The sequence below is a fragment of the Xylocopa sonorina genome, chromosome 6 (assembly GCF_050948175.1).
Source record: "Xylocopa sonorina isolate GNS202 chromosome 6, iyXylSono1_principal, whole genome shotgun sequence".
NCBI classification, from domain to species: Eukaryota; Metazoa; Arthropoda; class Insecta; order Hymenoptera; family Apidae; genus Xylocopa; species Xylocopa sonorina.
The window spans coordinates 12,657,214-12,682,021 of record NC_135198.1 but is presented as its reverse complement, the minus strand read 5'-3'; the positions used below and the strand labels follow the sequence as shown (position 1 = coordinate 12,682,021).

Below are 24,808 nucleotides of genomic sequence, written 5' to 3'. Positions count from 1 at the left end.
TAAGTCTCCCGCCCAAATCTAGGGATTTTATCATACCGTCGTCTTGCGGATTATTTTATAAATGTCGCTCTGCCAACAAGTTGGTTATATACGTGGTTAAACATTTCTCTTTCGTTCAGTGACAGAGAAATTACGTTCATAGCTGTATAATAGGGTGTTAACACGAGAAACGCTCGTGTGACCATTAATCGCACCATGTACATCAAACAGGTACCGTTAAAAAGTTTAAGCCGTCTTCTAAGCCTCTGTTTTTGCGCGCTTTCAATAACTCCTCTTTGATGGACGCTATTCGTTGGAAACAAATATGGCTACTGTTGTTTTATGCTAGCATGAGCACAGATCACTTTACACTGGCCGATATCGACGTTAAACGAGATGTCACGCGTTTACATATTTCGACACGCGCCTCACAAAAATGTTGTCATAACAGCCAAATTTATCGAACTCGTTAAAAGTAACTGTAACGTAGGAAAACATTCACGAATACACTTTTCTGCAATTAGGTGATAATACAGGGGTTTAAATCATATCGTGAGCAAACGGTGGTAGAACCCTTTGACCCTAGACACAATGTAGTAGGTACGTATATTCCTTTCGTTCTAATTAATACAAGCGATTTCGCTCAGAACTGGTCTTCTATTAATGATGTTTCTATGTCCAGTTGGAAGAAATGGTTCTGGCAAGAGTAATTTCTTTTACGCGATCCAGTTTGTTTTGAGCGATGAATTTTCACACCTTAGACCCGAACAGAGACAAGCTTTATTACACGAAGGTACAGGACCAAGAGTTATTTCTGCACACGTGGAAATTATATTCGATAATTCCGATGGAAGATTACCGGTACAGAATTTATTGTCGCATAATTATGATGGTAATTGCTGTATAATGCTAGCTGGTTGTTTATTCTTATAGATTGACAAAGAGGAGGTATATTTAAGAAGAGTAATTGGCTCGAAGAAAGACCAGTATTTTCTTAATAAAAGGATAGTGACCAGGAATGATGTAATGAACTTGTTAGAATCGGCAGGATTTTCCAGATCAAATCCATATTATATAGTAAAGCAAGGAAAGGTATGTTTTAATATACTTTATAAGAAAGTAAAAGAATAGAAACACATTTCATTCTGCAGATCAATCAAATGGCAACAGCACCTGATTCTCAGAGGCTTAAATTATTAAGAGAGGTAGCTGGTACTAGGGTGTACGATGACAGAAGGGAAGAATCAAAATTTATTTTGAAAGAAACTGAGGGAAAGTTGGAAAAAATTCAAGATTTTTTAAGAACCATAGGTAAATCATTTATTTGATGATAACTCCTTGTAACTTAGTTGGTAATTTTTAATTGCATTGAAGAGGAACGTTTGAAGACGTTAGAAGAAGAAAAAGAAGAGCTTAAAGAATATCAGTGTTGGGACAAACAGCGTCGATGTTTAGAATATACGATTCACGAACGTGAACTCAAAGAGAATAAGAGAAAGTTGGAAGAACTGGAGAAATCTAGAGCCAATAGTGGAGCTGAACAAGCAAGATTGTGTTCAGAAGCAAAAACTGCACAGGAGATGGTGCGAGCTGCGACGAAACGTCTTAAGGAAGCGAAGAAAGAAGTGCAAACCGCGAAAGAAGAACGAGATACGTTAAGGTAACTTCTTTGTATATCTATATACTAGTACATGTTTAACTATCGCGTATGCTAGTTGTAACTGAAAGGTACAATTTTCAGCGCTGAGCAACAGCAATTGTTAAAAGAAAAAACGAAGTTAACATTAACTATTAACGATTTATTAGAGGAAGTAAAAGGAGACAACGACAGCAGGAAACGTGCTCAACAGGAGCTAGAAAAATTAAAAGTGAATATCGCAGCAAGAGAAGCGGAGTTGGAAGAGCTAAAACCGGAAGTAAGTTACATCATTATTGGTACTACTAAAATTCGGAGATCATAAACGATAGTTTCATTTTAGTATGAAGAGATGAAGCGTATAGAAGAAGAATGTACGCGTGAGTTACAATTGAAAGAACAGAAACGAAAAGAATTATACGCCAAGCAAGGACGTGGAAGTCAATTTACTAGCAGGGTACTACATATAACTTTATTAAATGTAAGATGGAATATAGGAAAAACCCTTTAATAATTCCTTCGTATTAGGATGAAAGAGATAAATGGATACAAAATGAGCTGAAACAACTTACCAAACAAATAAAAGATAAGGAAGAGCATCAAAGAAAAATTAGCGAAGATTTAAAGCGGGATGCGGAGAAGCAGGTCATGTTAGAAAAGAAGATTGAAGAGCATACGCGTGAAATGGAACAGCAACGAGCTTCGATAGACGAGCACAATAAACAATATTATGAACTTACTAAAGCAAAGGATCAGTGCCAAGCTACTCGAAAAGAACAGTTTGTTCATCACGTGATTTTTTTTTAGTACTAAAAGGTTTCAACAGAAACTAAGTTAAATTTATATTATAGGTATCGACAAGAAAGTGTATTACAATTGAATTTATCGGGACTAAAAGAAGATTTGGCCAAAGCAGATCAAAATTTACGATCTATGGCAGGGAAACCTATTTTGAATGGGCGAGATAGTGTACGAAAAGTGTTGGATACGTTTAAGTAAGTGTCACTTAATTAATTATAAAGGACCATCTTTGTTAATGTTAAAAAAACTTATTTTCTAGAGCGCGTAAAGATATGGCCCACGAGGTGATCAGCTATTATGGGCCAGTGATTGAGAATTTTAGCTGCGACAAAAGTGTTTATATGGCTGTAGAGGTAACTGCTGGAAATCGATTGTTCCATCACATTGTGGAGACCGATAAATTCGGGACGAAAATTTTGAAAGAAATGAACAATCAACGACTCCCGGGGGAAGTGACGTTTATGCCTTTGAATCGACTGCATGTAAAAGAAATAGATTATCCAGAAACTAGCGACGCTATACCTATGATATCACAGTTGAATTACGATCAGAAATATGCTAAAGCTTTGAGGTAAAAGAACAGTAGAATTATTTGTCTCATAATTAATTTCGATAGACGATAAAGGATAAAAACGTTTGGAAATTTCATTTGCAAATGCAGCTTCATATTTGGAAAAACGCTAATCTGCCGTAATTTAGAAGCCGCGACAAACTTGGCCCGAACATCCGGTTTAGATTGCGTAACACTTGAAGGTGATCAAGTATCTTCAAAGGGATCTTTAACAGGCGGATATTTCAATACATTAAGATCCCGTTTGGAAATACAGAAAACCAGATCGGAGTTAATGGCTCAAATTTCATCTCTGGAGGCTCAATTCGCAACCCTTAAAGAAGAAATCAGAAAAGCGGACCAAAACATCAGTTCCTACGTTAGCGAAATGCAAAGAACGGAAACTAAAAACAGCAAAGCTAAGTAAGTTATTAAAATATTGAAATTCGTAACGTAAACATATCATTTTCAATGTGATTTAATATTCTTTCTTCTTTTAGAGATGTGTACGATAAAATGAAAGCAGAAATACGGCTCATGAAGGAAGAACTGAGCGCGATTGAACGTTATCGCACACCAAAAGAAAGGAGTTTAGCACAATGTACATCAAGCTTAGAAGCGATGCGTGCGACAAAAGAAGGCTTGGAAAGCGAATTGCACCAGGAACTAATGGCACAATTGTCTGTTGCCGATCAACGTCAAGTCGATACATTGAACGATGATATAAGACGTTTGACGAAAGATAACAAAGAGGCGTTTGCTAAGCGAATGCGATTAGAAGCTGAGAAGAATAAATTAGAAAACTTATTAACAAATAATTTGGTCAGAAGAAAAGACGAACTGGTTCAAGCATTACAAGAGATATCTGTAGAAGATCGGCAACGCCAATTAGAATCGTCGAAAGCACAATTAGCAGACATCGAGAAAAGATTGGTAAAAGTAAATGCAGATTTCAAGGCCCAGAATGAAAGAGTAACTAATGCTATAAAAAAGGTAGATATATAAGTTATTAAAGAATTATATCACGTCTATTATATGTGGTATACGTACTAAGATGTTTACAGCAAAAAGCCGAGTCTTCGGAAGTTGAAAAGTGGAAGATAAAGGAGAAGGAAGCACAGGAAAAGATAGAAGCCGATGCCAAAGATTTGGAAAAACTAGCCACCAAACTAAACATTTTCCAACAGAAGATAGTAGAATGTACGCAAAAGATTACTGAACTCGGTGCACTGCCTAGTCACGAACTGTACAACAAATTTAACACTATGTCTACAAAACTGTTATTTAAAGAAATGGAAAAAGCAAACAATCATTTAAAAAAATACAGGTACACCTTTACGATATAATAGCGCATAGAAAAATATAAAGACCTTAATGTAAAAACTTTCATCGTTAACTTTTCATTTCAGTCATGTAAATAAAAAAGCTTTGGATCAGTTTATGTCCTTCAGCGATCAAAAAGAAAAATTGGTAAAAAGGAAGGAAGAATTGGATAGAGGTGATGAAAAAATTAAAGAATTAATGTCAGTGCTTGAACAACGTAAATGCGAAGCGATTCAATTTACTTTTAAACAAGTATGTAAAACGGAATATTGTTAAACACTTACTTTGTGATCTTTGCTTTTTGATCGCTCCGTAGTGATCAGATATGAACCAAAGTATTTCAACACCTTTGTTTAGGTGAGCAAATACTTCAGCGAGGTGTTCAAGAAATTGGTCCCGTCGGGTCATGCACAATTAGTTATGAAAACTGCAGACGGAGATGAAGGGGACGATACGACGACTGAATCAGCTGATTCTGATAGGTTTATTGGTGTTGGTAAGATATAATACGCAGATTCTTTCTTTCATGACGGGACAGCAAAATAAAAAATAACTAAAAGCTTTAAAAAATTGTTTCTTTTGTACAGGTATACGAGTTTCTTTCACTGGTCATAGAGCTGAAATGAGAGAAATGAATCAGTTATCCGGAGGACAAAAATCATTGGTAGCATTAGCGCTAATATTTGCCATTCAAAAATGTGATCCAGCACCGTTTTACTTGTTCGATGAAATCGATCAAGCTTTAGATGCGCAACACAGGAAGGCTGTCGCAGATATGATCCACGAACTTAGTTCAGATGCCCAATTCATTACGACAACTTTCAGGTAACTTCAAACATTATTTGCTACCGAACAATAAATAATTTTTTATGTAACCACTAATTGTTTTTTACAGACCAGAGTTGCTGCAGCATGCGAATAAATTTTACGGCGTTAAGTTTAGAAATAAAGTTTCTCACGTAGTGTGCGTCACGCGAGAAGAAGCGGCAGATTTTGTGGAGGACGACATGACGCATGGTTAATATAAAACGTGGATTATTTATAAATTATCATACGTCTGGAGACAGTTGTTTTTTCCAAAAATAACTTTTTTTATAATAAGGACGTAAATTAGTTGGACTGTAATGTTTATTTACCGTTCTTACCAACACTTTTCTAAAAATGCATTTTTATTTTGATAAAAATTTCTTCTTTTTAATTTGTTGAAGAAAGAACATTTTGACTCTACTCATGTATGGTACACCACCTTATGTTAATGTACAGATGGTCTTTTGGGTTCTGGCACTTGTTGTGAAACTAACATCTGTACTTGTTTGTACAACAATGAACAATGTTTTCTCATTGACAACTTGCACAGTACATTATTTATATATACTTCTAACTTCATTTGCTCTTATTTCTTCTTATTTCTACACCACATTTTAATGGCTACCATCCGTTTACGTTCCGCTGTGATATTGTTGAAGAAAAAAAAAAATTGTCAAATAAAGAATTACATAGTTATGTAAAGTAGTATTATAAGTGGGTACAGAAAATTTCTATTCTATTAATGGCTATGTAAAACTTTATATTTGTTTTCTATTGTATTTAAATACGAATCACATAATACATACGTCATTTTAAAATCGCCGAACTTTTATTCTTCAAATATATTTACACCAATATGAGATACACGGAATATGAAACAAATAATTGTGAATTCGTGAATTATAAAAAAAGGAGTAATAACGGCGTTCATTTAAATGCTCATTCTTGCTGCTATTTCTCTTTACGCTGACTAGTCAAGCTATCGTGCATGTTTGTCACAACATTTTCTATTAACTCTGGTAGAACAACACCATTGATATCGATAAAATTTGCGATAGATTTTGTGACATTGGTTCCATTTACGCTTCCTGTAGCTGTATTCCTAACAGACAATATGAGATTATATTTATCATCGTATCGTTTTAAATACGAGCTTGCCTCCCAAATAAGATCAGGATTAAAGCCTGCCGGATCTCTGAAATGTGTAAGTTGTAATATTTTGTACAAACGATCGTTTGATCGCATAAATAATATATAACAACGAGCGCGATGAAACTTACCTCTGAATAGCTACAACAAATATACCCTTTTCTTTATATGTTGTGTACAATGTTAAAAGTGCCATCAAAAAGAAGTACAACGAAACGGAAGCAACTAAAACAGGTTTAGATGCAGGAAAAGGATATATGTAATCACAGAGGAGTGCGACAATCGCCACCGTTACAGTAATTCCACATAAAACTAATCTCCCATCGAGCAAGGCATAGTTCTCTAAGTAATTGTACTTTTTTGTAAGTACGTCTTTAACTGCATCGTCCAACGCATTCTTCACCGCTGAACCATCCCATTTATTGATCTTGACTACCTGAAAGAATATAACTGGTTAGAAGGAGGTTTCTAAAAATGTATTGGTGAACACTGGCGTCCCGGGTCTAATGTCGGCACACGGATGCATGCGTTTATATAACGTGAACCTGACACGTTTATAAGATGAATCGACAATGATTTCGAGAGATACGCATTGTTATACTAAACAAACAGGTTAACGAGCATACAAAAATAAATTCTGAATCTGATATTGCCGAAAACGCCATACGTGGCGTGCTCCAGTGCACGTTTACGATCAAGATACGTAGCAATGAATCCTCGATACTGACAATAGAACATTTCGAAGGTACAATTAGTCGAGTATCCCATTCATTAAAGTCATGCAATTGAACTTACAAGATTTTCTGCATTCTTATCGGTACCCATCTTAACCGCAATTCTTGCAACAAAACAGCCGCAGCTACACTATACACTTCACTGTACAGTATTGTACACGTCAGATCATTAACTGCTCCGAAACATTCATACCACTCTCACGGCGATCTTTCGTAAACTACGCGAAGGTCGATACACGCGTACTATCCAAGTTTGTTTTTGTTCACTTGCGATTAACAACGACGCTCGACTTTTAATGGAAATTAGTGAAAATATATCTCGCACGTGGTACGCTTCGACTGTCGAGTAAATTGTTGCGCTAGTGAAACTTGGCTAGCCTGCGACCCGAGGCGTTTGTATTTTGATCATTTACCGGTGTTCAGAGGATGCGCGGTTCTTTTTAGTTGTCAAGTGAGAGGAGAGGAAAGATGGCGGATGAAAATGAGGACCAGTGGTTGTACGGAGATTCGACCGACGGAAAAGAGTACACACCGACGTCCGTTCAGCCAGAAAGCCAAGAGAATGATTCCCTTCCGAGTGCGGCGCAAGAAAAGTCACACACGACGGAAGATCAAAAGGCGGAAAGTGTCCCTGACACATCAACAGAGGTAGGTTCCCTCTAACCTGTTCGTCCGGTTATTTTTACCGGATTTTGTTGAAGGAAAGCGTCGAAAGACAGCTGCGATCTATCAGACACGCACGATTTTCTAATACCGATTGTACTGTTCATTCTGCGAAGTGCAGGTAGCTTATTTTATCACATCAAATTTTGGAGTTATTACCGATACAACATAACCTATTTGATATGTAAACGATGTGGAGCGGAGCACGATCTTGGACTGATTTCAATCTGTGCAGGCACCAGAAGAGACCGAATCAACAGAACAGGATTCTACTTTGGCCAACAATGCTCAAAACGAGAATAGTACAGAGGTAAACAAAAACGGAGTGAGAGAAGCTTCCAGCCAAGAGGATGGAGAAGCTGCCAGTGATTCCGATTCCGACGACGATGTGCACGTCGTTATTGGCGATATCAAATCGACACCCGCGTACGGCAGCCTCAATATCAAAAAAGGAGGACTGCTCACGAACGCGTCCGGTGTACCTGATAAGTTGAATAAGCAACCAGGAAAATTCAGTATAGATGAATTCGAGACCATTGGTGTTATCAATGGTATGCCCGCTCATGAGTTCAATTTAGATCAGCTGGAGGATAAACCCTGGAGACAACCCGGTGCAGACATCACCGATTACTTTAATTACGGTTTCAATGAAGAGACATGGAGAGCTTATTGCGAAAGGCAAAAGAGAATGAGAAGTGAATCAGGTGTAGGTTTAATATTGAACGCTGGCGGCGGCGGTGGCAATGCCAGTAGCATGAGGGTACCCCAGGTTGCCATTACTAACGACAACAGTAAATATTCCGGTATAATGGGACCAAAGAGAGCGGGGCCACCACCAGGCAGAAAAATGGCAGGAACAATAGATGTAATTGGAAGCTCGGGTTTAGCTTCCAGAAGAAACCTTGACAAATCCCCACCTAAAGGAAATGTGATACAAGTAATGACTGCAGATAGGAGAGAATACTCAAGGAAACCAGGTTTCCCTGATATGAGCGTGCCACCTCCGGGAGCAGGAATGCCTCCTGCATTTGATATGCCTCCTCCTGGTTACCCCGGAGAGCCAGCTCCATTTTACATGCCAGAAACAGACCCGTATTATCAAAGTTACGAGCCTACGCAAGATAATCAGTGGGGCAACGATCCGGTATATACGATGAATTGTACAACAATTCGTACTCCATTGTCTAGAAAAAAAAGCTCGACTATCGTTTTTATTTTTCAGACATGGCAGCCGACAAATTTAGCTATTCCAATGACGGAAGGAGAGGACGAAAAAGATACCGGTCCCAAAACGATACCAACCATGGTGCCTCCTACGAATATCCCTCCTATAATGGCACCCAGGGATTCCCGGGACCGTGACAGAGATCGTGAGAGAGAAAGAGATCGCGACAGAGAATTAGACTCGATGGGTAGGGACAGAGAAAGGGATAAAGACCGAGATCGCGATCGCGAGAGAGAAAAGGATTCCATGATCAGAGAACGGGACAGAGAAAGGGACTCCATGTCGCGGGATGAAGACAGAGATCGCGATAGGTCTCGATCCCAGTATCGACACAAAGACCGGTAATAAAGCGGTGCAAAGTTAAGAAATAAGGCGATGTCGGTACACAAAATTAATATCCGAGCAACTTTCGTACAACATTCGTTTATTGCGATCGTGTTCTATCCCAGTTTATTTCTTCATTTATTTATCGCTTTATTTCTCGGCGATTTTGTCATCCACCCAGATCTAATAATCAAATTCCGATCGTTAACAATGTTTCCTATATTTCATTTCTCTTTCTTTTAGACATCGGCATCGATCGAGGTCGCGGTCTCGTAGGCACAAATCGAGATCCAGAAGTCCGAGTCGACGTAAGAAGAAATCCAGACGCTCCGAGAGGGAACGTTCTAAAGAAGAAAGCGAATAAAAATAAAAATGTTATTTACAAATGTCTGCGGCCATATTGGCGCGCTGAATTCAAGATGCTGCATCTTTTAATAATGTAACTTTTCACGTGTTACCACCAAAAATGTACGTTGATAGAATTATCCTACGAATTAACAAGGAATATGTGACAAAAATCACTAGATCTTGGAGATTGCCTCTTGGCTGTCTCCGATATTGCCGTTCGTACAAAATCTGCAATTTCTAGCTAAAAAAAAAAATCAATTATATGAAGAATAACAATAAACTTTATCTTTAACGATTCGAAAATTTCATTACAACCCTCACACAGTACTCGGTATCAGATTATTTCAAGTACAATTGGACAGATGTATCTACGGGAATATAGAAAACCGGACACGGGACACCAAAACCACTGGGATCTGCCATTCAATGTATGGTTTTATATCATAATGTTATTACAGAAATGGTATTTTATAATAATTAAAAGTAAATAGTAGTTTACTGGTAAATCACTCGGGAGTGAATCGATTGGTCGATGCTCGTGCCGACCAGTGTAGTCGGATTTGCATCGATCGATACGCACACGTGTTCTCTCTTTTTTTTTTTGTAAATTCAATTATACCACATTTTTTTTTGCATCAAATCTTCCCATGTTTCATTATCATTAATATCATCATACATAATGGAAAAAAATGTTACATTTGTACAGCCATCATATACACGTTACATTTAGAATACCGTTAATTCATTACCATTTTTTTTTTTCAAGTATGTAAGTGTGTAAAGGTGTCGTGTGTACCTGATGCATTAGGTATGCCTACTAATGAGTAAAATGCTAATAATCAAGACAAACTACCAGTACGGCTACCTACGTTTTAATTTCTCTTTTCCCCTCTTAAGAGTAGCGGTTTCGGAACTTCAATCACAAATTAGCCGTTCGGCTATTTTTAATGTTATCAGAATGAAAATTTGCGGAAAACAGCGAACGTTGAAATTGAAAGCGAAGAACGTAGATCGCCCTACACGTAAATTGTCTCGAATCATCGGTGTAGGAGATGATAATAAATAAGACCTATATATATATAAGGTAGGTATTCTTTGCGTACAAAAAAATTAAAAAAAAGGCAAAAACTCAAGCAACAGAAAGCATACATGTAATTACGATAATAGTTAATTAATTGCATCTACTAGTTATAAAGTTTACAATACGAACAAATACCATTTAAAAAATACATTGAAGAGAATATGTAACTCGACGAATATATATTTTATAATTTCATATTTCGTGCGATGATTTGTTAAAGGAGAGCACTTGCAGTCGCAAAAATACAATCGCATCGATATGGTTTAGCCGATGTTTCTCATTTTTAACGTGGTCTTTTTAACGAACGAAAAATGTCAAACGTTCGAATGGAAGGGCGTGTGTACAGAAAAGAAAAGAAACAAACGAACAGAGGAACAAAAGTGTTAAGCGAGAAGCTTGAACACTAACCACGAGATAAGTTGGGGGTGAATCGTTCGAGTCGAAGCAACCGGAAATGCGCTAGATCCAAAGAGTAGAGTTTGCACGGTGACTCCCTTACAATAGCGCTGAAACGCTGAATCGATTTTAATGAACAGGAGAACGTGGAAATTCTTCTCGAGATATCATGTGTTTGTTTTTATTCGTTTTATTGTAATAAGTTATCACGACATCCTCCTTCCACACTATACTCAGATTCGAAAATCCTTTTTATTTAACGTTCTAGAAAATATGAAATACAATCGACAAAGACGCTAATTAGTATATAATAATACCGTAACGATCGTGCATCGTTCCTGGAAATAGTTTTACAATACGTATATATCGGCGGAAACGCTTCGAATATCGTTGGCTGAACGGAACGTCAACGTAAAGCCGCAAAACGGAACTCTTTGGACCTGGGCAATCTTGAGAACCGCCTACCACCGCGTATCGAAAAAATAAAAACTGTGCTTCTAATCGCACGCAAATGAAAGAACAGCGATCAACAAAAATGAAAAAGGATATTTGTGAACGAACGAACACGGGACGCGTGTCGTTTTCTAAACGAGAGAAAAAAAACAACGAATAATCGAGAGAAGCATAAAACTTGTTGCAAGAAACCGTTCGTCTTTTTTAACTTTCCAAATGTTCGTAAAAAATGATCTCGCGCGCATCGTTTCGCGTTTTTGTTATCCTTCTTTTCCCAAAGTTTCGGTGTATCGAATTCTAGCATCGATGTGTGACTTTAAAAAAATCCGCGCCCTTCTTCTATTCTTTTCAATTACCGAAGAGTAGGTAGGTATTACTCAATTCTTATTATTTCTTCCGTATGGTTTTCTTTCGAGGTGGCGGTATGTAGTGGCTCTTTTTCAAGTCGCTAATGCATTTTTTATAAACTGTTTTCTTTCCGACATGCTCTCTCTCGTTACTTTTTTCCTTTTTTGTAGTTTTTACTTAAATGGTACAATGACGTATTTTTTATCATTTTTTTCTTTTTTTTTTTTTGTTTGTCTCTTTAATCTACTCGCACTGTTCTGCCTGCTTGTAAAAAACATCGTCGAAAATGATTCTTTTCGTGGCTATTTCATCGTTTCTACGTTCTATACACTAATATACAAGTTATGCAATTTTTTTTGTTTTAATCCGTATGCCTGTCCGTCCCACTTATCTAATTATCCGCTAATATGGAATACATTTCTTGCTCTTTATATCCATCTGCATCTACCGTGTGTCCCAGAAGCATCACCGGCTCGTACATTGCTCGCGCGGGTTTCGAACGCGACCAACGATATATAATTCCGTTCCGTTCGACGAGTGAACATAAACGCATACCGTGAAAACGAGCAGCTATAACAAAGAGCGAGGAGACAAGAAGAGAGCTTCCGGAAGTTATCGAATACCGCGTATCACAAAATTTCACGGCTCTTCTGTCCGTGCGTACCGAGCAACGCAAAACGAGTCAAACAATTTTATACAAATTACAAGCTTATACATCGCCTTCGCATATATATATATTACAAACAGCTTACGATTTAGCCGACGACACCGTTCCCCCCCTTTTTTTTTCTTTCTTCCTTTTCGTCCGTTTCACCGAAATCAATCCGATCCTTGTATTCGCGATAATGTACACGCACCGCGATCAAATACCGAAATGAAAGATCACGGTCGACACACGCGTGCAAGTGTAAGAGCCAGTGGCGTGGCGAACGAGTGTACGCGTACATATATGACATATATTTGACAAATATATACGATGTATATATATATATAATTTTTTTTTATATATATATGTTCAATTAGCCCTGCGAATCCGTGGTTGTCTTCGTGTAGCGTCGTGTCTAGGAGGGTGTGTACGTTGTGGGTGTGTATCTCGTGTTCGATGATGCGCGATGAAGATGAAAAAGAATGACGAATATATCTGCGGTGAGAATAGCGCGCTACTGTACATCAGTCTTAATATCAGGGCGCACCATTCCCGTGGATGTTCAACTCTACGTCCTCTTCGCTACCTTCCTTGGTGGGCCAAGGTGGTCGCGAGTCAATTTATCTATTTCTCGTTTTCCTCTGTTGCTCGACTAACTGTTTGCTTCGTACACGAATAATAGCGCCATGGCAGTTGATACCGGTGGGTGCGGGGATGATGTGAAAACGGAGATGTTGCGCGGTGCACCGCGGTGTTCTGAGTTCTACGTGCTTCCGGTCTGTGTGTGTATGTGTCTGTGTATGTGTGTGTACTTAACGTGAACTTTTAATTCGCAAGCTCGCATCCGACGAAGCGAAACGAGAAGCTCCGTTTCGTTTCTTTTCTTTTCTTCCTCCTCCTCCTCCTCCTCCTCCTCCTCCTCTTCATCTTCTTCTTCTTCGTTGAATGCTTTGGTACGCGTATATCGGTGTTCAGCGATATACGGTACCAGCTCGAGCGACTTGCTTAGGATATACGTATTTTTGCGTCTGTTAATATACGCGCGCGGGTGTGCTTCGTGTCTGTATGCGTGTGTAGACGAGCGTGGTTCTGTGTCGTGTGCGTGTGTATATACGTGTATGTACGATCGAGCGTGTTCTACAAGTGGGAGGTCGCAGATCTTTCATATATATATAATACAATTAGCATGTAGTATTAAAATCATATACAATTGTTACAATATTTAAATAGTACTTATTACATATATATCATATACCGATAGTTTTTCAAAGTTTTTTAGGTATACATATACAGATATATATATATATATTTATATGTATATATATGTATAATCAATTATTTATAGGGTTTGCTTAATTGTTTTCCTCTTTCGTATCGTGTATTACGTTCCCCACCTGGGGCCGTTTCTTGATTTCCCGTTTCCTCTTATTTTCACTCTTTTCCTTTATCGGGATGCTCGCAAGAGAGAACCCTCGAGAGAAGGGGGTGAACGTGTGTCCGGGTAAAGAAGAGGTGAATGTGAAAGAGGAAGAGAGATAGAGAGAGAAAGTGTGGTGGTTGTATCTAAAGTACAAATATTAAAGGTTTAAAGGGAGCGCAAAAAGAGATATACGTAACGCAACGTGGGAACGCTGTCCTACTACTTGTACGATATTATCTCTGTATACGTCGAATCGAGCGTTCTGTTTCACAGAATGCGAGAAAGGAGAATGTAGAAAATTTTAATAAATTTACGTTTCATATGAATCTCAGATTGTTCTAGGCGATTCTCTCCCCTTCCCCTCAACGCCCATGGTGAACAATTGGTTAAAAGAATTCGAAGGTAGGACGCTTCAATCGAAATTCCATCAGAACAGTAGATACTGCTACACCTGTTCTCCAAAATGCTGTCCCACACGCGATTCGTTATATACAGGGATATTACGATACGAGGATGCCCCTTTGATAATGTGTGTCGGCGTGCTTTCTCTAAATACGAACTAATATGCCGATAACGATAAGATTTCGATGGTTCGCGTCTAATTCGGTTGTTGAGAATTTTGATAATCCGACACGCCTTTCCGGTCCTCGGGAGAGACGACACGAGACGATCGATCGTCCCTCCCTTGCCTTCGCTTTTCTTTTCTTTTTTTTTTTTTCGTTCAGCTCTCCGTTACAGGCAAGAATAAAGTTCGATGCTTGTTTTGCGTTACAAATCCCGCGATTCGGATCCTTTATTAGTAAAAAAAATGTTTTCCCATTGCTCGGCGACGAATCGTATTTTGATCGCACGGAAATTTACAAAAAGGCATACCAAACCGTGTTTCTATACGTAAATACTGAATAATGTCCTCGCACTTTTACATATATATTTTACAAAGAGTACACGCTCTCTCAAGGAACAGGATGTACACAGTACGATTCGCTATAGCTAGACAAATTTCGCAGACGGATCTGAGATCGCACAATCCGTAATGCAGGAAAAGAACGAACAGCGAAAGGGTACAAAGTTCAAGTCAAAAAAAGATCGAAAGACTCCGTTGTCTGTGTTCGTGTCCGTGTACATGTTTCACCGTGTGTGTATCCGTGTGTTCGTCTGTGTGCGATGCGTGTATCATCGGTGTTCCGTGTAACGTAATCGTGTAGTTTTCCGTTTTTCCATCTTTTTTCCGCTTTTTTTTGTTTTATACATGGCGCACGCGTACCTCGTGGAAGTCGCGCAACCAATAATAATTATTCCATCATTCTCGCGCTATATAAAAAATTTACACTATTTATAATCAAAAGGCGATTAAGAATTTTTCTTTTCATTCCTCAGAAGCTTAAGTAGAGATGTATGTATATATATATATTTATATAACACGACACCAATTAGGTAGTCAACCTATCGCTAAACGTTCGTACTAAACTCTTTTCTTTTAATTAAAAGTAAAGAATATTCTTTTTTTTCCCCCATTTGTTCCTTTTGCTTCGAAAAGACAAAAATCAGATAGCCGGAGCGTAAAAAAAATGTGTCCACATTATTATGTACCATATTTATAAAGCGTTTACATACGTGAGCTTCTCATATACTCGTGTTTTTATATACATATACATATATATATGTGTATGTATATGTATATATTTATTTATTTATATTTGTATAGAAGTGTGTATCTAGCAATCATTAGTAATAGCAATAATAATCAGTAGAGGGAAGGTCGTTAATCAAACAATATTGATAATTATAGGAATAATAATAAGAATTATAATAATAATAATAATAATAAGAATAATATTAATAATAATAATAATAATAATAATAATAAAAATAAAAATAAAAGTATAAGAGTAATGAATAACCTTAGCTGATAAGACATGAGATTTTGCGTTCAACATTCGCTTTTGTTTCATGTGACTCTACGGTATTCACTTTTTGCGTTTCTTTTCCTAACTCGACAGGGTGATTATCGATGGTACTATTACAAATGAGATGTTGAATTCCGACGTTTAATTTACAAATGATGCGCGTGATTTACACGGATGAAGGAACTATGATCATCCCTTATTAAATATTAATATAACATATTAACGTCGTTATTTTACGATGATCCGCGTTTTAAAAACGACGAAGTATATATCCTGTCGGCTGAGGGTGAAGAGTTGGCGGTTGGAATGTCTCTGTCTGTATTATGTTGAGTTCATCGTTCTTCCGTGTCGTTCTATATCGTACATAAGACACCGTCTCGTTTTTCCATTTCGTTTACTTTTTACTCTCGGCGTTTCGCTTCCTATTCGCGGCTCCAAAACGAGCAGGCTCCTCTCAGCGATTTCCGGAAAATATACGAACGATAACCCGCGTTGGACGCGTTATCGTATTTCCCTCAACGAGTAACGTACACCGATACCGATCGATCCAATTGTTATACTCAGGGCGAACGAGAAAAAAAAAAAAAATAATAACACAACGTCACGTGAAATCCGATAAGTACTGCGTCTCGCGCAACTTCCCGTTATCTAAACATTTTCGATCGTTTTCTCGCTATTCGTGAACTGATCGTGTCACCGTTGCAAAGTTTCTAAGTAATCCACCCGCGAAGAAGAAAGAGAAAGAGAGAAAGGGCACCTATATAAGAATTTGTCAATTTTTCGTTAATAAATCGTTATTTACAATATGTTACAAAGAAAACGGCTATGTTCTTCCTCTTCTTTCCTTTTTTTTTCTCTTTATTTTTAGCTCCTCTCCTTTCGTTTCGTTTCCCTTTTCATTTCACTTTTACTTTTTTTTTTTCTTAATCCAGTTCCCTGTACAAAATCGCGCGACGGACCTCGAGTTGCTTACGGTTCTCCCTTCTTTCTTTTCTTTTCTTGTTCCTCTTTTTTTTCTTTCTCTTTAGAATACTACACATTTAACACCTAAGTTAACAAAATATTATACATTGTACACGGTTGAGATACAACTCGAATCTTACTTTAATTACCTATATCGGTTACGAGAATGCAACACACGCAACGAACTGTTTTTACCGAATGTGTACAGATTACGTGTAACGTGGGAGATGTGTCGCGCGTACGAACGTCGAATTTAAAAAAGTTGGCGCGATTGATTTCCGTTTCGTTTGTACAATCGTCGGTGAGAACCCCTCGATGAAGAACAATTATATACAGACGGCCCGTGAAGCGATTCGGATGAAAACGTTCTACTACGGAAATGATGCCTCGTCCGCGAGAATCTCTCGGAGGAGAACGGAAATTCTTACGGGAAACTACGACAGGTTGTCCTGACCTTCGATCGTGATTTAGATTTCTACTACCCCCGAGGGGATATGTCCTGAATGAGTAAAATGGATTTAATAAATCGTACAAAAGGGAATTCGTGTCGAGAAAGAACGCGATGAAACCGGTGATCCTGACCGTGCTTAACAGCTTCATCGTATTTACAAATGTTAGGAACGTAAAAAGGTGGATCAGGAGCGCTAATTTTGGTCAGAGCGGGCTCGTGAATCACAGAAATGGGTAAACGATGCACGAGAAAACATAGTTATGCGTGTCCTCCTATTATATATATAGTTCGTAACTCCGATAACGAAAAGAAAAAAAGAAAGGAACAAGTGCGTTTTCGCTGAAAATAGCTGAGAGGTGCTCTTTTCCAACCGTCTTGTGTGGTGGTGGATCGGTATATATAATACAATCGAAATGCTTGTTGTGTACAATTACATGTTTCCTAATGTTTGAACGTGTAAAGGGGAGCAAGAGGGGTAAATGACGCGGAAAAGATATAGATACACACGCATTGGGAACATTGATTTCCAGACGTTTTTCTTCTGTTAAAGAACGCGTTATCATTTATACAATGTACAATGGATCTCGGTTACGTTCAAAAAACACCGCGAGAATCACGATGGCTGCGATTATTCAAAAGGAGAACAGGGATCTTCGGGTAGGTTGGGGGGGGTGGGAAAGGAATATGGAATTTTTCAATGAATTCGAATATAAACGATTTCTTTCCTTTAGAGCGTCTCCTTTGTCAAAATGTTCATATTTTACAACTGGAAAGTATGTTGTGAATGTGTGCGATTGTGTGTGTACGTGTGGAGAGGGGGGCAGGTTGGGGGGGTCGATTGAGGGTGGGACGAGAGATAGAAAACCATTTTGAAAACGGTAGGAGAAAGGGGATATCAACGTATATTGATTGGGGGGTCAGCAGCATTAGAACGTAAATCATATTTAAATTTAATATAATTAGTAATTATTATAATACACGATATTCACAAAGTTCGTTAAAAAGGAGAGAATTCCCGTGAAAAATAAAATATTCATTGAATTTACGGTTCCTCACGATAGGGTTTGTCACGTCGTACCTATACACATTTGTTATTTATTTATATCACAATTTACAAAATTCGAGGATCTCAGGAAAAGTTGGGAATAGGAGAAGGGGTGGAAGTGGGGTGGGGTGGGGTGGGGGCTAAGAATCGGGAGAAAGGGGGATGCAAAAAGGACGTAAGAGTAGAAAAAAAAATGCTTCGCGCTCGAAGGCGGCAAACATAAAAATGAACAAAGGAGAACCGTGCTGACGACTTGATGTCTCTCCTCATTGTTTTGTCTCTGTCTTTTTCATGTTTCATTCTTTCCATCTCCTTCTGCTAAATTCTGTCTTCGAGAAAAAAAATACGCACATATATTATATATATATAGTAGATTAATTCATCTTCGAAATCTTTATAAAACGTAAAACGAATGGTGAAAGTCCATTTTCCTATCTTTCGTTTCCTTTTCCTTTTTTCTTTCACGAACAATCTGAAGCAATCAAGGGGCAGATCAATGGTCAGGTCAGAGGTACTCAGCTTCATTCCCATGTCAAACGCTATGCTAGATTTAATCAACATATCTGTAGCTCCTAATCTCTATCTGAACCGATACTGATATCCACTGATCGGACGTATACCGCACTCAAAGATAATACTACTTTCAGCGTGCAAAGATGTGGTACGGTACACTTTGCGATCAAAAACTTCACGTGCATGGTGTTTACGGCCATCGCACTCTCGTTACAACTCGATATAAATGCATGCAGCTCTAAGATCTATCCTAGCTGTCTAAACACAATTTTCTCTTCGTCGAATTTTTTGTTTGCTGTTACTTTACCGAGTTTTAATCACGGCAAACCGAATGCACGGCTACGTCCAACTTCTCCTCCTGGTCTTTTTTTTTTTTTTTTACCGTTTTACTTTTTCTCCCCATAAGGTGTTTTTAAGTGTTCGCCAGAGACAGAGCTATGCTCTTTCGAAAGAGTGCTGAGTTTAAAAAGGATAAACGTGTCGAGTAACAATTTTATCCAAATGAGGGGGAAGTTTCTTGTGAATTGCCCGAACTATCGTGCCGTTGTAACTGTTCTAAAACTCGTCGATCGAACGCGCGGTGTTTAAAAAGACAATCAGCCATCTCAGCACTACAGTTTCTTTTATATACCATTGCCCGAAGCTTGTTCAGCCGTTGCGAAGAAACTCGGTTCTTGGAACGTTATCGGTGCAACTTTCGCGATATTTCAGTGTAAATCGCCTATGAATATATATGTATATATTACTCGGCAGCACGTTGGATTACTATTAGAAAAAATGCACTGCACCTCTAACGTTATTCTACAAATTGATTTTTCCTGACACACATTTGACCTCGAAATTTTTTTTCTCACGCCGTGAATTCACGTTATCCATTCTTGTTGGTTCTGTACAAATTGTTGGTTTCTCTTTTTTTTTTTACGGTTTTGCAAAAATAAGAAAAATCGTCTCGGTAGTTCTTTTTTTTTCTCTCTCTCTTCATTTTAAATTGATACGCGCGTCTTTTTTTTTTTCTTTCAGCTTAATAGTTCCAAGAAAGGACAACGAGACAACAGACGGCACATCGAAATGCATCTTTCATTTTTTTCATTTTCTCAACCATTAAATCTCAATGGCGATATAGACACGTTGCATAAATATTACGTAGGTCTTGGTACGTGTTTTCTTGAACGTACAAAGATCTTCAAGCTGTTACTTTGCTGAAACCGTACGCTTTATAAAACCTGCGTTGGCTGCTGAGCTGGCGTGGATACTGGACCAGCAGCAGAAGCAGGAGGCCCGATAGGACCAAGATCACCGCCTCCGCTCGAAGCACCAGCAGGCGTCGCCACCCCCATCGCGGACGCAGTTTTCATGAAGAACTTCTCCAGTTTGACGATGATGTGCTTGCCGTAGGTGTACTTGCGCAAGCTGCCTAAATGTGGGCGGATCTTGTGCATCAATATTTTACGTTGCGCCGGTTCTGCTACATCGATCATTTTCTGCACCACGTAGTTGGCATACTGATCTTTCATCATGACATTTAATGCGCTGTTTCGTGACAAGCGTAAAAAAGATGTAATTAGTACCAAGTATACAATCGACCGAGCACAATTAACGAAATATCGTAGCTGAAAGCAATTAGAGGCTGTCTCTCGCGAAACTTACTTGTCGTTAAATCCGCATACTTCCTCAATGAGTACAGCACGCTCTTGTCTTGTAGCATGGGTCACGCATTTTTCAACAACGTTGCTCGCGAATTTGTGTTGTGAGAGAGTAAGTACTTTACCCCTAACACTGCTGATCAATTGTGCCTTGTCTTCCGGCTTTCCGTGTTCTTTAAAGCAAACGCGTACGAATGAATTCCGTTCACCGCTGTCGACAGCAGAGATACGATAAGTGTACATTTTTAAGTAATAACGCTTACCAAGCACGTGCTGGATCACGTAGTTGCCGTATTGATCTTGAATGAGCTGGTCAGTGGCGGCGTGTAACTCCTGAAGGATCCCCTGAGTTTGTTCAGCGGTGCAGTGCTCGAGAATACGTTGGATTACTCTGCAACCGTAGGGATGAGTACTCAAAGAATAAACTTGACCCGCGAACGCTCCGATTACGAATTGCAATGCTCGTGGTTCGACGCACTCGATGCATTTTTGCACGACATGATTCCCATTTTGATCTTTGACGCACTTCAAAACATGCCCGTCCAGTTCCCGAACTATCTCTTGCTGCTGTTCCGGTCCGATCGATTCGAGTGCTTTCTGAATCACTCTACAGCCGTACATCTGCAGTGCCAGGGGCAGTACATGTCCTCGAACCTATCGCAAACGTTTCACATAAAAAGTAGTAACATCCAAAGAATCTCCGGCGATCCTATCGATTCAATCGTTCAGATACACCTCTTATTCTCGATCAGCGTAATCAGTTGACACGCAAAAGTGATCATCACGTTGAATATCTGATACGCTAAACGGATAAAGAAACGTGTAATTACCTTTTGGGCAAGAGTCGATTTCTGTTCCGGCGTACCAAATTCGAAGAATTTTTGAATAACGTAATTGCCAAAAACATCAGTCATCAATGAATAAGCAGAAGTGAGGATCTCTTGGAACACAAGCTGTTTCTCGCTAGCCGAGGCGCGTTCTAATTTCTGCTGAATAAAACGGGAGCCATGCTGATCTTGACTGAATTCGACTATGTGATTGGCCAGGTCTCGTAGCTGAAGACTCGGGAATCTGAAGCACATGAGAATATGTCTCGTAACATAAGCTGTAGCCGCGAGGCAACACGATACGCGTGTCCCCGAATGATAACCATCTATGACGGTGTGCGATATTCTTTTTAGCTTTACTTCGTTACTCCACTGCTATACCAGATGTATCAAGAAGCGAACGCGCTTTGGGAACTTTTTAAAAAAATCAAAGTACAGATCGTGGTCCATAAATTAATAGAAAAAATTGTAATAAGTTGCTCGTCTATTTCTCTTGGCTACAAACGTACCGATTATTCCTGAAGTCTTCCAGCAAGCGTGATCGTCCTCCGGCATTTTTGTCTCCGATGCTGGTGGTACCACCGCGGCCAGATTTATTCACCAAGTTCGGGAAAAGGGAGCTGCTGGAACCGAACACCCCGTTAGCTGTTAATGCTGGAACCGCGCTGGCACGGAACTTGGCTTCCGCGCCGGGGGCAGCGGAGACTCGACTGGCCCCACCGACCAGTCCTCCTAAAGATCCTCCCAAAGTTGGCGGTGGTGTTAAGGATAATCCTAATGGGCTTGGCGATGCCGTTACCGTGCCTGTAAATGAGATCATGGAGCTTTAGGGGCGCGTACTTAACATGCGATGTAACACACGTAGCGCACACGTAGCAGCGTGTTCTCACCCAGGGCTCCGTAACTCTGAGGCCACTTCGCGCGACTATATTCCAAGCTAGGGCTGAAAGCAGACGTGTTCCTGTCGAACGAGTCTCTTCGCGCGGTCGAAGAGGCGCCAAGGCCTAGGCCTGTGAACAAGAAAGGGATGACGCAACGTTTTAGAAAATGGAAACTGAGAAAATACGTCCGGTTCCACATCAAGCCAACAAACGCACGATCATCGAACTTTGATTTTAAAATAAACACGTCACTGAAAGAGGATACGTTCAAATACGACAATAGTGTGTGAAAAGAAAAAAAAAAAAAAATGGACGGACAAACGGTAATACGCTTTCGCAAAGCATGCAAACATAATGCGGTCGTTTTATGTACAAAAGAGAATCGAGGGTCGCCGTCCGACGCCTGAAATTGATTTGAAACAGCCGTTTCAAAAGGATTCTCTTGGTTCTCTTGGCTAGGAATGTGTACCTGTGCTCTGAAGCTGAGCTGGCGAGCCCAGTGCCCCAAGAGGGGAGCCGCCGTATCCTAGCGCCGCTAAACCAGCGGCCAGTCCTGATCCTTGCTGCTGTGCCTGCTGCACCGCGACTGCCTGAGCTTGTGCAACCACCGCTGCTGCACTGCACGCCGCCAGACCTGCACCAAAAGCCCGCAACCCACACACGCTCTTAGTTGTCAATTAATTTGCCGTACCTTACCGACACCCTCATACCGTCTAGAAGCCTAGCGGCAACACCGTTCCAACAACAACACATACACACGCACGCTTCCGGCTATCGACAACGAGTTCGTACTAACGTTTCTTTTCTTTTTTTTCTTTTTTTAGTCACGAGGTTAATACGTGGCGTGTATACACGTATGTACAGACAACAGAGAAGTTATTCGACGTTAATATGTATATGTATAGATATACAGTACCGCTCGTAATTATTCCAACGACAGAAGCTGTGCGAATACCCTAATTTAATTGTACCGTAAATACGTACTTTTCTACGGGGTGGGTTCTTCGATGGTACGTAAATTGAGTTTACATCGTTAATGCAATAAACGTCAATGCTTGAAATCGTTCGAATAATTACAGGCGATACTGTACGCATGTATATGTATAATTGTTCTCTTGGATAAGTCGTCGATATTTAATTGTGTGCCATGCATGTAAATATGTATACAAACTATGTATATAATATATATATGCTCGTATATCACGTGGAGGAGAGTCGATATGTCGGATGAAATAGTAACACGTATCTACAATGCTGACGAGCAGTCCGGATGTTTTAATTACAGTCGTTACGATTGCAACGCGTCTTACCCAAACATTCTCCCGGTGTCGCGTTATTGTGAGACGTGGGGGTTGGTTGGGAGTATAGACTCGGCGGCGGTGGAGCCGGTGGTCCCGGTGGCGGTTGCGACGGGGCTCTGTTCACCAAAACAGGCGCGGGGCTGACCAATCTCATTGGTGTCGCAGCGGAACTAAGTCCGCGAACACCGCCCATCACGATGGAGCCATTTTGATCGTAATAAGCCGGTATCACCTGGTACTGGCCCTGGACCTGCGAAGAAACAGCCCTTCGTTCACGTTTGCCACGAGCCAACGGGTGAGGAGAAAAAGCAACCCCGCGGACCGACTCGCATTATTCTAGATAGAGGGACGCTACATTCCACCGGTGAATTCTCTACGCTCTCGATCTTGCACACAACGCAGAAACGTAGAAACGTTAATGGACCGTGCAAATTGCCGCTCGAAGTTTATATTTAATCCCCACGGCCGAAGTTAATCGAGAAACGTTCAACTGGCGCGCGCGCCGCGTTTGGGAGAACGAAGTATATCGGCAACAAGCTGAAATCTGGACGCGACAATAGGATTTATTTCTAAACACGTGCGCGGGCCCGTGTCTCTCGTTCGAGACCGGACTAATTAGCTCGCTTACAGTCTGAGCCAGATTATTTGCAGTGTCTTGGGCGGCGGCTGCCGCGGCCGCGGCCGAGGATGGTGTTAGCGGTCGCCTTGGCGGTGGTGGAGCCGCGGCTTGAGGTGGTGCCTGCGGCAGCAGCCCAGCTGGATAGACCCACGGCGCGACTCCATAATACTGCGGTACCACTGGGGGTGGCGCGCCTGCGATCAACGCACCGACGTACGGCTCCTGGCCGCTGATCACCGTGTACGGTGCCGTCGGGAAATTCTGTTGTTGTTGCTGTTGCTGTTGCTGCTGCGCCTGCGAGGCAGCCAGATACTGTTGCTGCTGTTGTTGCTGCTGCTGCTGCAGCAGTTGAAGCTGCTGCGGCGTGGCCCCTTGCGGCTGACTTCGGAACAGTTGCTGGAAACAGGAAGACGGAAACCGTACGTTAGTCTGGGATAATTACCGGGCCGCGTTTCTTCGTGGCTCGCGTGTGTCCGTCGGCATAATGATTCCGCTTGGTAGGCGTACGTGCGCGCGCGAGAACGCCGCTCGTAGGAATCGTCGGTAATTTCGCGTTTCTACGCGGTCTATTCTCTTTTACGAGGCTCCTCCGTACGGGACCAGCGCGCGGTTAATTATATTATCGTGAGATCGAAGCGCAGCTGAAAGGCATCTGCCACTGTCTTCTAGCAGGCGCTGCCAAGGAGAGATTCGGCGGTGACACGCGATCGTGAATTTTCCCTGGTACCGAGCACTACAAACGACCGTCGACACTGCCCCTATCCTCTTAATTTAT

At 40.3% G+C, this 24,808-nt stretch overlaps 4 protein-coding genes across 7 annotated transcripts in view; 2 read left to right on the top strand and 2 right to left on the bottom strand.

Annotated features, from left to right (window-relative positions):
• Window positions 1–48: 48 nt before the first annotated feature.
• On the top strand, window positions 49–5,914 carry Smc3 (structural maintenance of chromosomes 3). Its single transcript, XM_076897401.1, has 18 exons — window positions 49–210; window positions 504–579; window positions 662–840; window positions 913–1,071; window positions 1,131–1,290; window positions 1,354–1,639; window positions 1,721–1,895; window positions 1,959–2,072; window positions 2,144–2,394; window positions 2,467–2,610; window positions 2,676–2,987; window positions 3,078–3,389; window positions 3,467–3,959; window positions 4,031–4,293; window positions 4,376–4,541; window positions 4,647–4,785; window positions 4,877–5,114; window positions 5,185–5,914. Exons 1-18 carry the CDS (start codon window positions 196–198, stop codon window positions 5,309–5,311), a joined length of 3,609 nt encoding a protein of 1,202 aa, XP_076753516.1. The 5' UTR covers window positions 49–195; the 3' UTR covers window positions 5,312–5,914.
• Window positions 5,904–7,184, bottom strand: Spase25 (Signal peptidase complex subunit Spase25). The gene is made up of 3 exons (XM_076897402.1): window positions 7,037–7,184; window positions 6,377–6,677; window positions 5,904–6,291 (listed from the first exon to the last, which is right to left on the bottom strand). Exons 1-3 carry the CDS (start codon window positions 7,068–7,070, stop codon window positions 6,048–6,050), a joined length of 579 nt encoding a protein of 192 aa, XP_076753517.1. The 5' UTR covers window positions 7,071–7,184; the 3' UTR covers window positions 5,904–6,047.
• Window positions 7,185–7,336: 152 nt separating this feature from the next.
• Window positions 7,337–9,834, top strand: Fip1 (Factor interacting with poly(A) polymerase 1). 2 transcript variants are annotated; one of them, XM_076896070.1, is made up of 4 exons: window positions 7,337–7,627; window positions 7,878–8,786; window positions 8,865–9,178; window positions 9,435–9,834. In XM_076896070.1, the coding sequence occupies exons 1-4, from the start codon at window positions 7,448–7,450 to the stop codon at window positions 9,553–9,555; spliced, it is 1,524 nt and encodes a 507-aa protein (XP_076752185.1). In that variant the 5' UTR covers window positions 7,337–7,447; the 3' UTR covers window positions 9,556–9,834. The 2 variants fall into 2 exon arrangements, with proteins under 2 accessions (XP_076752185.1, XP_076752184.1); XM_076896069.1 differs by having other exon boundaries at window positions 7,341–7,627; window positions 8,865–9,208.
• An 8,308-nt stretch (window positions 9,835–18,142) lies between these two features.
• Window positions 18,143–24,808, bottom strand: part of Pum (pumilio) — a 61,639-nt gene continuing 54,973 nt past the window's right edge. For 2 of the 3 annotated variants that reach the window (XM_076896148.1, XM_076896151.1), the window contains 9 exons: window positions 24,043–24,429; window positions 23,424–23,664; window positions 22,583–22,747; window positions 22,123–22,242; window positions 21,742–22,036; window positions 21,236–21,476; window positions 20,669–21,059; window positions 20,410–20,578; window positions 18,143–20,292 (listed from right to left, as the gene is read on the bottom strand). In XM_076896148.1, coding sequence (XP_076752263.1) covers window positions 19,977–20,292; window positions 20,410–20,578; window positions 20,669–21,059; window positions 21,236–21,476; window positions 21,742–22,036; window positions 22,123–22,242; window positions 22,583–22,747; window positions 23,424–23,664; window positions 24,043–24,429 — 2,325 coding nt within the window. In that variant the 3' untranslated portion in view covers window positions 18,143–19,976. The remainder of the gene's footprint in view (window positions 20,293–20,409; window positions 20,579–20,668; window positions 21,060–21,235; window positions 21,477–21,741; window positions 22,037–22,122; window positions 22,243–22,582; window positions 22,748–23,423; window positions 23,665–24,042; window positions 24,430–24,808) is intronic. The other variant, XM_076896149.1, reaches the window with a different exon arrangement.

Excerpts from the sequence above, each read along its gene's own strand:
- Smc3 (XM_076897401.1), top strand. Across the intron at positions 2,073-2,143 it reads GAAGTCAATTTACTAGCAGG|GATGAAAGAGATAAATGGAT; the intron begins GTACTACATATA and ends CCTTCGTATTAG. Across the intron at positions 2,611-2,675 it reads AAAGTGTTGGATACGTTTAA|AGCGCGTAAAGATATGGCCC; the intron begins GTAAGTGTCACT and ends CTTATTTTCTAG.
- Fip1 (XM_076896069.1), top strand. The coding sequence starts at position 7,448 with ATGGCGGATGAAAATGAGGACCAGTGGTTGTACGGAGATTCGACCGAC. Across the intron at positions 7,628-7,877 it reads TCCCTGACACATCAACAGAG|GCACCAGAAGAGACCGAATC; the intron begins GTAGGTTCCCTC and ends CAATCTGTGCAG. Across the intron at positions 9,209-9,434 it reads CAGTATCGACACAAAGACCG|ACATCGGCATCGATCGAGGT; the intron begins GTAATAAAGCGG and ends TCTTTCTTTTAG.
- Spase25 (XM_076897402.1), bottom strand. The coding sequence starts at position 7,070 with ATGGGTACCGATAAGAATGCAGAAAATCTTGTAA. Across the intron at positions 6,678-7,036 it reads GAATGCAGAAAATCTTGTAA|TCAAGATCAATAAATGGGAT; the intron begins GTTCAATTGCAT and ends TCTTTCAGGTAG. Across the intron at positions 6,292-6,376 it reads TTTGTTGTAGCTATTCAGAG|AGATCCGGCAGGCTTTAATC; the intron begins GTAAGTTTCATC and ends TACACATTTCAG.